Raw genomic sequence first — 12,570 nt, 5'->3', positions numbered from 1 at the left:
TTTTTTTTATTCGAAATCATGAAATCAAGATAGTATTTGAGAGATTTTTTAGAAAATATTTCTTAGATTCTAATTGATTGAAAGTGTTATAACTTATACGGTGTTTGTAAATAACTTCTCCTGCTTTAATTTATGTAATTTTTAACCAAAAAACTATAAGCAAGATTGTGTGTTTTTTTATTTCCGTTTTTAAATAATATTATATTATAATTTAACATTTGTATTTTTTTAAAAAATTATCATATTCCACAATTATTTTTATTATTTTTTCTCTCTTAAATTCACAGCCCCTTTTTTTATAAATATTTTTGATAGTCTGACAACTAAAATTTAGATAATTGAAAAAAATAAGTTATATAGATTAATGATATTATTTTCATTTTACTAAAATTAAAATTTGAAACCAATTTTTCTTCAAATACTCAAACTTTAACTTATATTAAAAATTTTATTTTCAAATAGTCTCTATTTTTGTTTCTCATCAATTTCTTTATAATCTCGAAAAAATTCACTTCGAAAAGTAAAACTCTTGTAAAATTAATAAAACTAACAGTAATAGTAATAAATTAAAATATTACTAAAATCGAGGGTGAATAAAATTTTAGTTAAACCAAAATACAGCTGGTTAGCTAAAAATTAAAATCAAAGAATCAACCAAATTTGATTTTAGTAATGAACACACCAAGCCTGATTCTGAATTGGAGCTTGCTTAAGTTCTGAACTCGTGGAGCGCAAGCACAAGACTGAATTTTGCAACAGCCTAGAAGATCGATCCCCGACCTTTTCTTTCAAGGAAAACTAAAGTCAACAATATTAATAAGGAAATTCACGTCGAAACAAACTTGAGCTGTAAACGATTCTCGTTCCTTGCACTCAAGGCAAAACATTTTCATTTTTCTCCAAAGATTGACCAAATCTCTAAATGTAAGGTCCAAACAGTATGTGGGCGACGAGTGCATATAATATGAACAGATCGAAGTCTATAAAACCAGGCAAGCTAAAGAATCTTTATAAGTTGGTGTCGGTTTCATGAGGATCGGGGAAGTTGCAAGTCCACAAGATGAAGTGGTCGATGGGGTTAGTAGGCAGTCCAGGCCAGTGTCCTGACGCAAACCAGTTCAAAAGACAACCTAAGCCCACTACAGCAGCATTTATTCCATGACACGACAAAAATACAATAGTTGCATACGGTGGTGGTGCAACTATCATGTCTATAACTAGTGCTCCGCAGCAGCATCAGTCGACAACTGCTCAATCTTGCACTCTTTGTCCAACGTATTATTATTGCAGTAACACAGAAACAAACTCACAAACCCAAACCAAAATAGTAGCATGGCAAGGCAAAACCGGAAAAAAGTTGGAAGATTGAATAAACAAATGCTGAAGCCAATACCACAAGACGTAGCAATACTAATATAATAGCAAACAAGAGTAGATCTCCGCATAGAGAAATCATCCAGTGAAAATTTCATTCACTTACAAGATTAATTTTTTGTTTTTCAACAGGAAGAAGGTGTTCAGTCATCATCAGCGACAGACTCAGTTTTTTCAGTCTGAGGCGGAGCCGTGGAGCCAGCATCCTCCTCTTCAACCCTAACCGGCGCCTCATTCGTCGGCTGCGTCGCCGTAACCTCCGATTCACCAGATCTGGCCTTAACAGTTTCCAGCATTCTCTTACTGATCTCCTTAGAATAAACCTGAAGTATTTCGATGCCGTCGTTGTCAGCGGTCGCTTCTGCCCCTACAGTCTCGAACGCCTCCTCCTCGATGCGCTTTGCCACGTCAACCGCCTCATCGCGTGGAATGGTGCCGTAGCGCTTGGAAAGGATGGAGGGGGTCGTTAGGGTCTCGATCAGGCGGTTCCTCACGGCGTCGCGAGTGCGCTCAGTGGGTGGCCAAATGCTGAAGGAAGCATTATTGTACTTATTGGCAGGGGTTGTGGTGGTGACGGATTGAGGTCCAATTTCGGTCATTGTGGCGGCGGAGGTTGGAGGAGTTTGGGGTAACTCTGGATCTTGAGTCGGTGGATGATCTTGGGTTTGGAGAATTGGATTCGGGGCTTCGATTTTGTTCGACATTTTGGTAAGATATATTAAAGCAACAAGAAAACAGGATGCTGATAGAAATCTTATGTATGTATGTTGGTTGTGCAGAAACGGAAGACTGGATGATGGGCTGATTATTAATATTGAAATATGTGGGCTTGGGCCTCAATTTCTTATATGAAATACGCAATACTTTCAATACTCCTGCTGCTGTCCTTGATTGAATATTGTAGCTTTATGATTAATTTTGAATTATAAATTTAGTTAATCGAAGTAATTTATCCAAATTAAATATATACAATATGATACGTTTTGAAAATATTATTTCGCAAAATATTTCATATGACCAATAGATTAAATTAATCACATAATAAAAAATTTATGGAGGCAGAGTACTAAATAAATACGACAAAAATATCAGGGCAACACTTGACTCGTGAGGTTGGACGATAAAAGATGTGATAGTGAAACAAGTTGAATTATTTACTCTCATGTTCAATCTTTCGCTTAATATGAAGCTCTAAGATTTAATCAAACATTTATCATTAAATGTAAAAATAATATGTACATTTATCAACAAATTTTTTTAAATAGTTTTGTCGTGAGAGAAGCAATGATAATAATGAAGAAAGAATGGCATGCACTTTATTCCCATTTGCATGCCATGTATGTCTGAAATTCACATGGGATTACTTACTATTTGGTTTTTCATGACAGCATGGAATCTCACAGGGGAATCTCTAATCTTAAGTACTGGTGAGTTTCGTACAATCTTTTTTCATTTTCAGTGATAAATTACATGTAGAAAAAGTAATTAATCAAATTTAGGATGTGAAGGAATTAAAAACCCAAGGCCACTAATATAATTGATTGAATATATGTTTTTAAAAATTATATTAATTGCATTGAATTAAACTTTTTTGGGTATTACAACAAAAACATTGATTTTTGGTAGGTTGTCACGCTTTTAAATATTTTTTTGTTAATAAATTAAATGTAGAAATATATATATATATATATATATATATATATATATATATGTGTGTGTGTGTGTGTGTGTGATATTTTTCATTTATGTCCACTTTATTTAATTTACTGTATTTGACTTATATATACATGTAATATTATTTTTCTAACTTTTGTGCTTAAATATAATATTACACCAATTACTAAGAAAAAAACATTTTACTTGACGATAAACCTGGTTCTCAAAATGCACACTAGTAAACACCTAACCTCGATCGATCTCAATTTTTTTTAAAAAGATTATTAATTATAATAATTTTAGGAAATAAATATATTTTATGCATTTATTTATATATTCATAAATTTAAAAAATTTCATAAAATACTCGGAACTGCCAAATGTAAATTATAAAAAAAAAAGTACCTTAAACTCGACTGGAAGTAAAAAGATGCGAAGAAATAATCATGCAAAAAACCTTCCAATGTGTAAAAAATAATTTATAAAAAATTATAGTCAATAGTTGTTTTAACAATCTTTTATTGTATATTTTTACACGAAATGGGTGCTATTTAATCAATGATATTTAATCTATTAGGTGCTATTTGTAACCTTGTCCTATTCCTATATCCATTATATGTTAAAGCAAATATCAAGAACAAATGCATCCCAAAAAGATTAAAGAAAACTCATGAAAAATCAAGGAGCCTATTTGCTCCAATAGTTTTTGTATCCCCTCGTATTTTACAAGTTACAGCCAACAAAATATGGGTTTTGAATAGTGCACCGGCTCAAAAATTCAGGGGAATTTAGACGACGTCTACCTTAATGACTCGCCTCGAGCGTGGTTCTACTAGCTAGAATTTCTGTCTCCGAAGCTTCAGCGATTGTGTAGAGGGTCTGATTCGTTCGGGACTCTCCTTTTGCTTGATAAGAAGGCAACAAAAGCGTGCTTTGCATACTGCACTTGCATTTGCTGTTGTTGCACTTCTGTTGTTGAATTTTTCTTGTATCCAGCGGGCATTGTTTCGTTGTTCTCAGCGGCTGAAGTTAACAAGGCTATCGAAAGGAAGAAAACCATAGATTTCTGAAACAAGCCGTTCGGATGAATTTGCATGGTGTTTCACTAGAAATAGATTAAAGGAGATGGAAAAGGCTCTTAGCTTTTTGTATGGAGTTTATTAGGGAAGAAATTGTGGTTGTGGGAATGGGAAAGGCAGCTTTTTATTTATTTATTATTATTAGTATTATTTTGGTGAATTTGATTGAAGACGGAATGGAGTGCCTTGCTTGTTTAAAAAGCCATGGGTCATGACTAGCTAGTTGATCAACTTTATGCTAATAATTATTAATTTTACTACGGTGATTAATTATTATTTCTTAATTAAAAGAAACAGAAAATAATGGAGGAATGCAAAACATGTGATCGATCAAGCTCTAGACCATAGGAACGCCCTTCACCCTATTATAAAAAAATGTGTTTTCTTGCTTCTGTTAAAATACCAATTTATATGAGTGTAGGGGCCGGCATTCAATTAATTTATTTCTAATCCACGTTGGAATTATGGGGTTAATAACTAGGCTGGATATATATTATGATGTGGTACAGGTTGAGTATAATATATTTATTCCAGCTATTACGTTGCAAAGTGCAAATTACACACCTTACACACAATTTTACCATATATATGTATGTTGTGCTTCACGAGACCTTTATACTTTTGAACAATTTAAATCTTTTCACCTCGCTTCCATTCCCCAAAATACGGCCACTCCAACACCGATTTTCTTGGTCGCAGTGCTTTTATTCTTTTCTCGTTGAATTTTCGTTTCGCGCGATACTTCTCTGACAATATTAAAAAAAAAAAAAAAAAATCAATTGATGAACTCATTTTGTTGAGAAAGAATAGTAACTGTCACCCCGCATTAGTCTTTTCTTACTTCTTTTTGCACTATAAGTTTATGAGCAAAGCTAAAGGGTAACGTGTCTTCTTATTTTCTACTCATTTAATTGGCTACGACTGATTACTCGGTTTTTAAAATTTCAAAACTTATATTGATCATATGAATGTAAAAATAAGAGACTAATTAATTGCTTATATTATACTTGAAGTCTATATATTGAAATATAAATTTACTAATTCGTAGTCAGTGTTTTATCATATTATTATAAGGAATGTTTCCGTTTGATCTTATTTAGTATCTCAAATCCAACTATTAGTCAATCCTTTTTTGTAATATTTATACGTGTTCAATTAATTTTTTTACTACCATTTTTAAAAGTATTTATTATTAATACAATGAGTTCGATCTGTCAATAATGTGTACCATTTATGTTTAATGCATGTCATTTTCCCTATTAACTTCGAAAGAAAGTATAATATTCAAATTATATAGTGTATTAATGCAGAGTTTGCATGCAACAACTTCATTCGCGACGAGGAGCCAGATTTTAGGGGAAGAAATAATCCTATCATCGAAATTAAAAGAGAGTCTGCAACTTTAAAAAAACAAACAAACAATACTTAATTAATGATGTCGATAAAAAAAAAATTTTGGCATAAGGTCGGACACGTGTTCCAGGAGGTCAGCTCGGACCGAGAAATGACATAAAAACATGAACAAGAAGGTCAGGTGAGGGTTTTTTCGACGTAATATTTTCGACTCTCCAGTTAAATAACTGAAAAATATAGAGAAAATGTCGTAAGTTAGCAATACCATTATGTATGATTAATATATATTCTAAATTATCTTATGTATGCTCTATTATCCGGGGAAAAATTATTACCAGTACTGTAGCTATTAAATAATAATAATAATCTTTATTACTCCATACACTGAGAGATTATATCACAAAAAAATATTATTAGTTGTTTCAGCTAAGGACATTTCAGTCATTTGATCCTATAAATTCCGACTATCATCTCAGTGAGCAAGTAAAAATCCATTCCGAAATCGCGAGTGCCCTTTTCTCTCATTGCACCAACCAGAGGAGAATTGTTTCATGCGGACGGCAAATTCGGGAAAATGATCTCCTTGACCTCGGCGGAGCTGAATTACCTCATCTTCCGTTACCTCAACGAATCAGGTATTTTTCTTCCTCTCTGTAATTTGTACTTATATCTTGGCCTCTTGTTTATCTGTGGTTTGAATTTTTCTCATCTAAATTCTCTGCTTTCTGTTGTTTATAAGTAGGAAAAGGGTACTGGGTTTTAGATTTGTTATTCTATTGTTTCCTGAATTTGAAGAAATGGCGAAATATTCCGGTTTTAACTTTTGATTATGCGAGTAAGATTGGCCTAGTTTTTTTAAAAACTCCCTTTTTTTTTACGAAAATGCAAGTGTCAGAGTTTAAATTGATTGAATTTACCCGGCTACTGCGAGTTAATTGTTTGTTGTGCACTTGTTTTGCCATCCTTGCTAATGTTGGAGATTTCATGTTTCTCTTGCTTGAATGGATGGGATGGCATGTTAGTTCCTTATCGGAAATATTGTGGTGGTGTCATGATTGATTATTTAGAATTGCGACTCCATCTTGAAAAAGAAAATAAATTTGAATGATATAAGAAATTTTGGTTCACCATTTTAAAATGATCGACTATTGTTCCTGCCTTCTCCCAAAAGTTTGAGCTTTTGGTACCAGCTGTTTCGATACGACCTCACAGCCAGGGTTCACAAATTTGAAACCATAGGTGCAAAATCCGTGTATATTTCTTAAAGTTGGTCTTGGGTGGCCTTTTGTTGCTTGATGCCAGACCAGCTTGTATCCGCACGACTTGGTTTTTAATTCTAGGCATATAATTTTTTGATTTTCAGCTAACTCTTGTAGGACTATGTTAAAATATAGAACTATTTATTGTGTTATCTCCCTTGTGCTCCTGCTTTTGGGACAAGAGTTTGAACAGTTCTCATCTATCTGCTACCCCAAAAAGGTTGAATAAGAATGATTCTTTGTGATATATTATGAAGGTCACATGTTTATCTTGAAACACAGATAATTTTGTTTATTTTTAATCATCACGGTTTATTAGAACGCTGGAGTTTTGGCAAGAGTTACATAAATGGAAAGTTTTTTGCTAGATTTGGAGGAAATAGTTGGTGCCCACCAAAATGCAAAGAATTTTTTGTCAATTGTAGATTACTAATATTATTAATGCTTTGGGAGATATGCTATATTGATCCTCGAAATAACACCAAGAGCTGCTGTTTTGATAATGATAGAGATTGACCCAATAGCAACAACTCCGAGCTTGCTAAAGTCCAGAAATTCGAGAATTGTTGGGGAAGCAAAGAAACAGAATAACTTCTTTTCTCTTCCTTCATTCCCTTCTCTTACAAAGCCACACAGACTGATATTTAGGCCAATCAATTATATATCATGTAGCTAGTGGATGGAGGTCCTCAGGTTTATGCAAGTTATAGACTTGGTTTATTGATCCAATGAATCATAGTCTTGGTCTGTCTTTAATGGAATCGCGCAATACTCTTAAATGAGTTATGACATACCTAACACTTTAGAAAATTGAAGTAGGCTAAATGCATTTGGCCACATAGTTATTTTTTTTTTTTAGATTTTTATATCTTCCACCATGCTCAAGTTCAGATGGCCACCAAGTTCCTTTGAGTTGGTGATGTATTATGCTTGCCCTATTTGTCAGGGTTTGCCCATTCTGCTTTTGCTCTAGGATATGAGGCAGGGATCAACAAGAGTACTATTGATGGAAATCTTGTTCCACCCGGTGCACTTGTTACATTTATTCAGAAAGGAATCCAATATCTTGAACTAGAAGCAAACTTTAGTAATGTAAGCATTCTAAATTGAGGTTGCACTTTAGAGTACTTTGTTTTGTACTTTTGAAAATGTTTAACTGATAGATAGTTGATACTACCCAGGATGATTTAGATACAGATGAAGATTTTCAGTTCCTAAACCCTCTAGATCTTATAACCAAGGATGTACATGAACTTCAAAAGATCGTGAAAGAGAAGAAAGAAGCCAAGCGGAAAGAAAAGTCCAAGGGAAAGGAGAAAGATAATATTGAAAATGGGCGGGAGCATGGCCATGGGATTTCGATGGAAAAAGAAAAGGAGCTTGCTAAAGAAAAGGATAATGAAAAACAACCGAGGGAGAAAGAGAAGATAGAGAAAGAAAAGGAGAAAGCAACAGGTAGAGATAAGGAAAAGTCATTGGAGGGTGCCGGTGTCCCAAATCCTTCAGGAGATGAGGTTAACGGCAGACTTGAGGAGATTGCAACTGATATAGGTAATATACGGTCGTATTATGTTTTACTTGCTACATATGTGCTCATTTATGCTGAAGATGTCTCTATAATCTTCATGCTAAACTGGAAAAATCACATTTTCATATTATAGTGCTTTTTCTCTTGCTTAAAATAATGATTTGTTGAAATAGACTTACTCAATGTGTTCATTGATGGTAAAATAGGTCCAGAACCCATGGATATTTGCACGAGTGTAGATTCCTTATCCTACGAAATATCGAGCAGTGATGTCACCGTTCTTCAAGGCCATACTTCCGAGGTTCATATATCATAAATCTTCATCAATCATCGGTTAATATTATGGTCTGCAGTTGATTGCAGATGAATTTGACGGAGTATCTTGTTTTTCTCGTGCAATGTGTTGCTAATGCACTTGTTTGTTTCACAGGTTTTTGCGTGTGCATGGAACCCAGTTGGGTCATTTCTTGCTTCAGGGTGAGCAAGACAACTAAGTATTACTTATTTGAAGAATGATTATGTATAGTTTCTGTTTTTCCTATGAATTTATTTCCCGTGGATCCAAGACCTTTATTTATTTATTTATTTTTTGGTATAGGTCTGGAGATTCGACAGCTAGGATTTGGACCATTGATGGGCCATCTAGCTCCAATATGCAAAATGGGCATCATAATGTTGTACTGAGGCATTTCAAGGGTAGAACAAACGAGAAAAGCAAGGATGTGACCACACTTGATTGGAATGTGAGTTATTATATTTTGGATACTTCTTCGTATTTTCTCATTGTAAAAATTTCTATAATTTGTTCCTTCATTTGTATTATAACTCAGGCAATAACAGGACGTGCCACATATGTTTTTAGTTTTACATGATTATTTAGTTCCTTCTACTTTGACTTGTTTTTATATAGGTTGACGGCACACTACTTGCTACTGGTTCATACGACGGTCAAGCAAGAATATGGAGTAGAGATGGTAAGTGTAATTTATATGGTTGTTATAATACTTGTGCCTCTGTAAAGCTTGTTATCTGGCGAATGAAACTCGGTTACCTCTGTAAGAGTTATTGAATCAATCAAATCATAATCATAATTTTAGTCATAATCTAGGATCATATATGGACTTCAAATTTTCGTTCATGCTTCAAGATGTAAAAAAAACGCATCCTTTATAAGTTGAAACTGGTTAAAATTATTCCCCTAGTTTTGCAATTACTAAGCACCTTGAGTTTAAGTATCATAACCTTAAAGAGAAATAAAACTATAATATTGCTCTTCATATTCAAATTGATAAGATAATGGCTTGAAACTGTGAGGTACTTCTGATGTGGTGTGGATTGATCAAGATGAATAAGTAGGAGTTCATATCATGCTACCATCCTGTTTCCAGCTCATTTGTTTACAAAATGTCCAAGTTCTTGAACTTTTGACTTGACTCTTTCTTGTTGGGGAAAAGCCGGTGAATGATATTGTATCAGAATCTGTAGTTTAAAATAAGCTGCCAGGCGTAAGATGTTAACCTTTTCGTTTTATCATCCACTCTCTCCTTTGGGAGAGGTCTTGGGTTCAACATAGGTTATAGCATCCTGATGCCCCACCCATACCACACCCACCACCACAAGAAAAAGAAGGTGGTGGTGGTCAGCAACATGATGGGAATATTTTGCTACTTCTGAGGAAACGAAGCAACTGTACTGGCGGGTTTGAATTTCATTGTCAAAGTGGGCAAGTAGGATGAAAAGTACCTACCCATTACTCACTTGGGAAAATTGGAAGACAATCAAACAATAATATGGGGGCTATTTTGGGAGTGGATTTTTTTCCTGCTAATTTCCAATTTCAACTTAAGTAAGCTACAAATCAAGAGTGCAATAACAAATTGTTACCGAGTTATATATATTCATCTACAATGCTCTTTACATTGTGAGTGTTCTTGGGGTCCACATTAATCTCTAAATGTGCATGACACACTTACATGGTTTGTGTCTAGGGGAGTTGATAAGTACATTAAATAAACATAAAGGGCCTATTTTCTCCTTAAAGTGGAACAAGAAAGGAGATTATCTTCTCAGTGGAAGCGTTGATAAAACTGCAATTGTATGGGATGTCAAGACCGGAGAATGGAAACAACAATTCGAATTTCATTCAGGTTTTCAACTCTTTGTTTCTTCTTATTTAAAGGTTTGTTTTATGCGTGTTGATTTTCCTATGTTTTGTGTTTGGTCACTTCATACAGTTGTTACATGTGTTTAATGTTGTAGCTCCTGCCCTTGATGTTGATTGGCGAAACAACACTTCTTTTGCAACCTGCTCCACTGATAGCATGATATATGTTTGCAAAGTTGGAGAGAACCGACCAATCAAAACTTTCTCTGGCCATCAGGTTTATTTCTGTTTCTACATTATTTCAATATTTTTCCACAATAATGTACCTGGATTTGCACAAAAGGTATCATTTTTCTGCCAGCTTTGTAGCTAATAATGCTAATCTGAAAATTTTATGTAAGTTGATATTTGTCTCAAAATATCTACGTGCCTGACAAAGTTCTACTATACGAAAAGAATGCATGCTTGAATACATTTTACATATTTTACTTTAATATTCACATGTTCTTTTTTAGGGTGAAGTGAATGCTATCAAGTGGGATCCAACAGGCTCCCTACTGGCTTCATGCTCTGATGATTCTACGGCAAAGGTCAGATGCAGTTTATATTTTATGTGATTTGTTATGTATTGTTCCCTCATAATTGCCAAAACAGAGCTGTAGAGACTGTATCTTACTAAGCACATTTTCTTCATCCTGTTCATTCTATCTTAATGCTAGCAAACAATGGGGTGACAACTGGCTGATTATAATGCAGATATGGACCATGAAACAGGACTCCTGCTTGCTTGATTTGAAGGAACATGCCAAGGTATGAGTCGTATGACATGAAGCTCGTCCATCGTTTTCTTTGTTCTGTTATCTGTGAATCTGCCTTATGGACATGTAAATATTATTTTCATAGGAGATATACACTGTCCGATGGAGTCCAACAGGAGCTGGGACCAACCATCCTAATCGGCAACTAGTGCTAGCCAGGTCAATATTCTTGCCTCTGATGATTGAATGATTACACGATGTTATTTGGTAGTAAGGTTGTATAGTTTATACAATATGAAGATTTTGCCGAACCAAGAGTAAAAAAAGGGATGAAGGTTAAAGGATCACTTTAAGATGAAAGCAAATATTCAGCGAGGCTGGAGGATAAATGATAGGACATGATTTCAATGGATATAAATAAACTAAGACCATAATCTGGGGTCCTTGTTCAACCGTGGTCACAGACCTCTTGATTCTATAGGATTGTTGGCTCATTTCCAACATTTAGCCAAACTTAATGGCGATCTTTGTGCCATTCTAAGCAATCAGCAAATTATGACCAGTCCGTACATATTTTAATTAACTTCACTCTTTATACAAATAACAGTTCATTTTTGCAATTTTTTCCTATAGACTATTATTTTGTACTCCCTTGCATCTGCAGTGCCTCCTTTGATTCAACAATAAAGCTCTGGGAAGTGGATGTTGGGCGTCTTCTCCACAGCTTAAATGGCCACAGGTATGGCGCCTATATAAATTTTACATAAAACCATGGAAGTGTCTAAATTAAACGTAAAACCATACAAGTGTTGCCTCGTGCTTAATGATCCTATAAAACAAGAGAAGGGTTTGACAAAGATTATCATCTACTCACATTCGAACCATGACTTTGCTTTTACTCAGTATGGTCGGATGATTAAGACTTTGAACCTGATGACAAACTACAAAACCCAAAAAGAAAACACATATCACAGAGCTCTTCTGGTGTTCTGGATTTCATTGAATAGAGTTTGTGTTTAGTTCTACCCACTTTAATGTCCACCAATCCGATTACAGGGATCCTGTTTATTCTGTTGCATTTAGCCCGAATGGTGAGTATCTGGCTAGTGGATCATTGGATAAATGCTTGCACATATGGTCTGTGAAGGAAGCCAAGATAGTGAAAACGTTCACTGGGAATGGAGGGATCTTTGAAGTTTGCTGGAACAAGGAGGGTGATAAGATTGCAGCTTGTTTTGCAAACAATGTGGTTTGTGTCTTGGATTTTCGAATGTAAAAATTAGAAGATTATTTTGATCTAGGTTCTATTGATACCCTTTAGAATGTTGATGAATCTTGAACTAGTTTATTTATTTGTATGAGAAATTCGTTTTGGGGTTGTAAATTTGTCTCTTCAATGTTATTTAAAAGTCCTTTTTTTTTAACATTGAAAATTGATACGCATTAAAGTTTTTTTTAAA

At 34.4% G+C, this 12,570-nt stretch overlaps 2 protein-coding genes across 2 annotated transcripts; one reads left to right on the top strand and one right to left on the bottom strand.

Annotated features, from left to right (window-relative positions):
• Positions 1–1,349: 1,349 nt before the first annotated feature.
• Positions 1,350–2,157, bottom strand: LOC140989672 (MFP1 attachment factor 1-like). The gene has a single exon (XM_073458987.1). The coding sequence runs from the start codon at positions 2,076–2,078 to the stop codon at positions 1,518–1,520; it is 561 nt and encodes a 186-aa protein (XP_073315088.1). The 5' UTR covers positions 2,079–2,157; the 3' UTR covers positions 1,350–1,517.
• Positions 2,158–5,915: 3,758 nt separating this feature from the next.
• LOC140989671 (WD40 repeat-containing protein HOS15-like) lies at positions 5,916–12,524 on the top strand. The gene is made up of 14 exons (XM_073458986.1): positions 5,916–6,096; positions 7,667–7,812; positions 7,902–8,271; positions 8,455–8,549; positions 8,679–8,725; positions 8,847–8,991; positions 9,159–9,222; positions 10,237–10,395; positions 10,508–10,629; positions 10,868–10,942; positions 11,109–11,162; positions 11,256–11,329; positions 11,775–11,849; positions 12,167–12,524. The coding sequence occupies exons 1-14, from the start codon at positions 6,036–6,038 to the stop codon at positions 12,384–12,386; spliced, it is 1,707 nt and encodes a 568-aa protein (XP_073315087.1). The 5' UTR covers positions 5,916–6,035; the 3' UTR covers positions 12,387–12,524.
• The last annotated feature ends 46 nt before the right edge of the window (positions 12,525–12,570 follow it).

This window comes from Primulina huaijiensis, chromosome 12 (genome assembly GCF_012295235.1).
Source record: "Primulina huaijiensis isolate GDHJ02 chromosome 12, ASM1229523v2, whole genome shotgun sequence".
NCBI lineage: Eukaryota > Viridiplantae > Streptophyta > Magnoliopsida > Lamiales > Gesneriaceae > Primulina > Primulina huaijiensis.
Note: the sequence above shows the minus strand (reverse complement) of the source record. Positions and strands in the feature narration are given on the sequence as shown.

Bases quoted from the DNA above. Each gene is read 5' to 3' on its own strand.
- LOC140989672 (XM_073458987.1), bottom strand. From the start codon at position 2,078: ATGTCGAACAAAATCGAAGCCCCGAATCCAATTCTCCAAACCCAAGAT.
- LOC140989671 (XM_073458986.1), top strand. From the start codon at position 6,036: ATGATCTCCTTGACCTCGGCGGAGCTGAATTACCTCATCTTCCGTTAC. The intron at 9,223-10,236 runs GTAAGTGTAATT...GTTTGTGTCTAG, and splicing joins AAGAATATGGAGTAGAGATG to GGGAGTTGATAAGTACATTA. The intron at 11,850-12,166 runs GTATGGCGCCTA...ATCCGATTACAG, and splicing joins CACAGCTTAAATGGCCACAG to GGATCCTGTTTATTCTGTTG.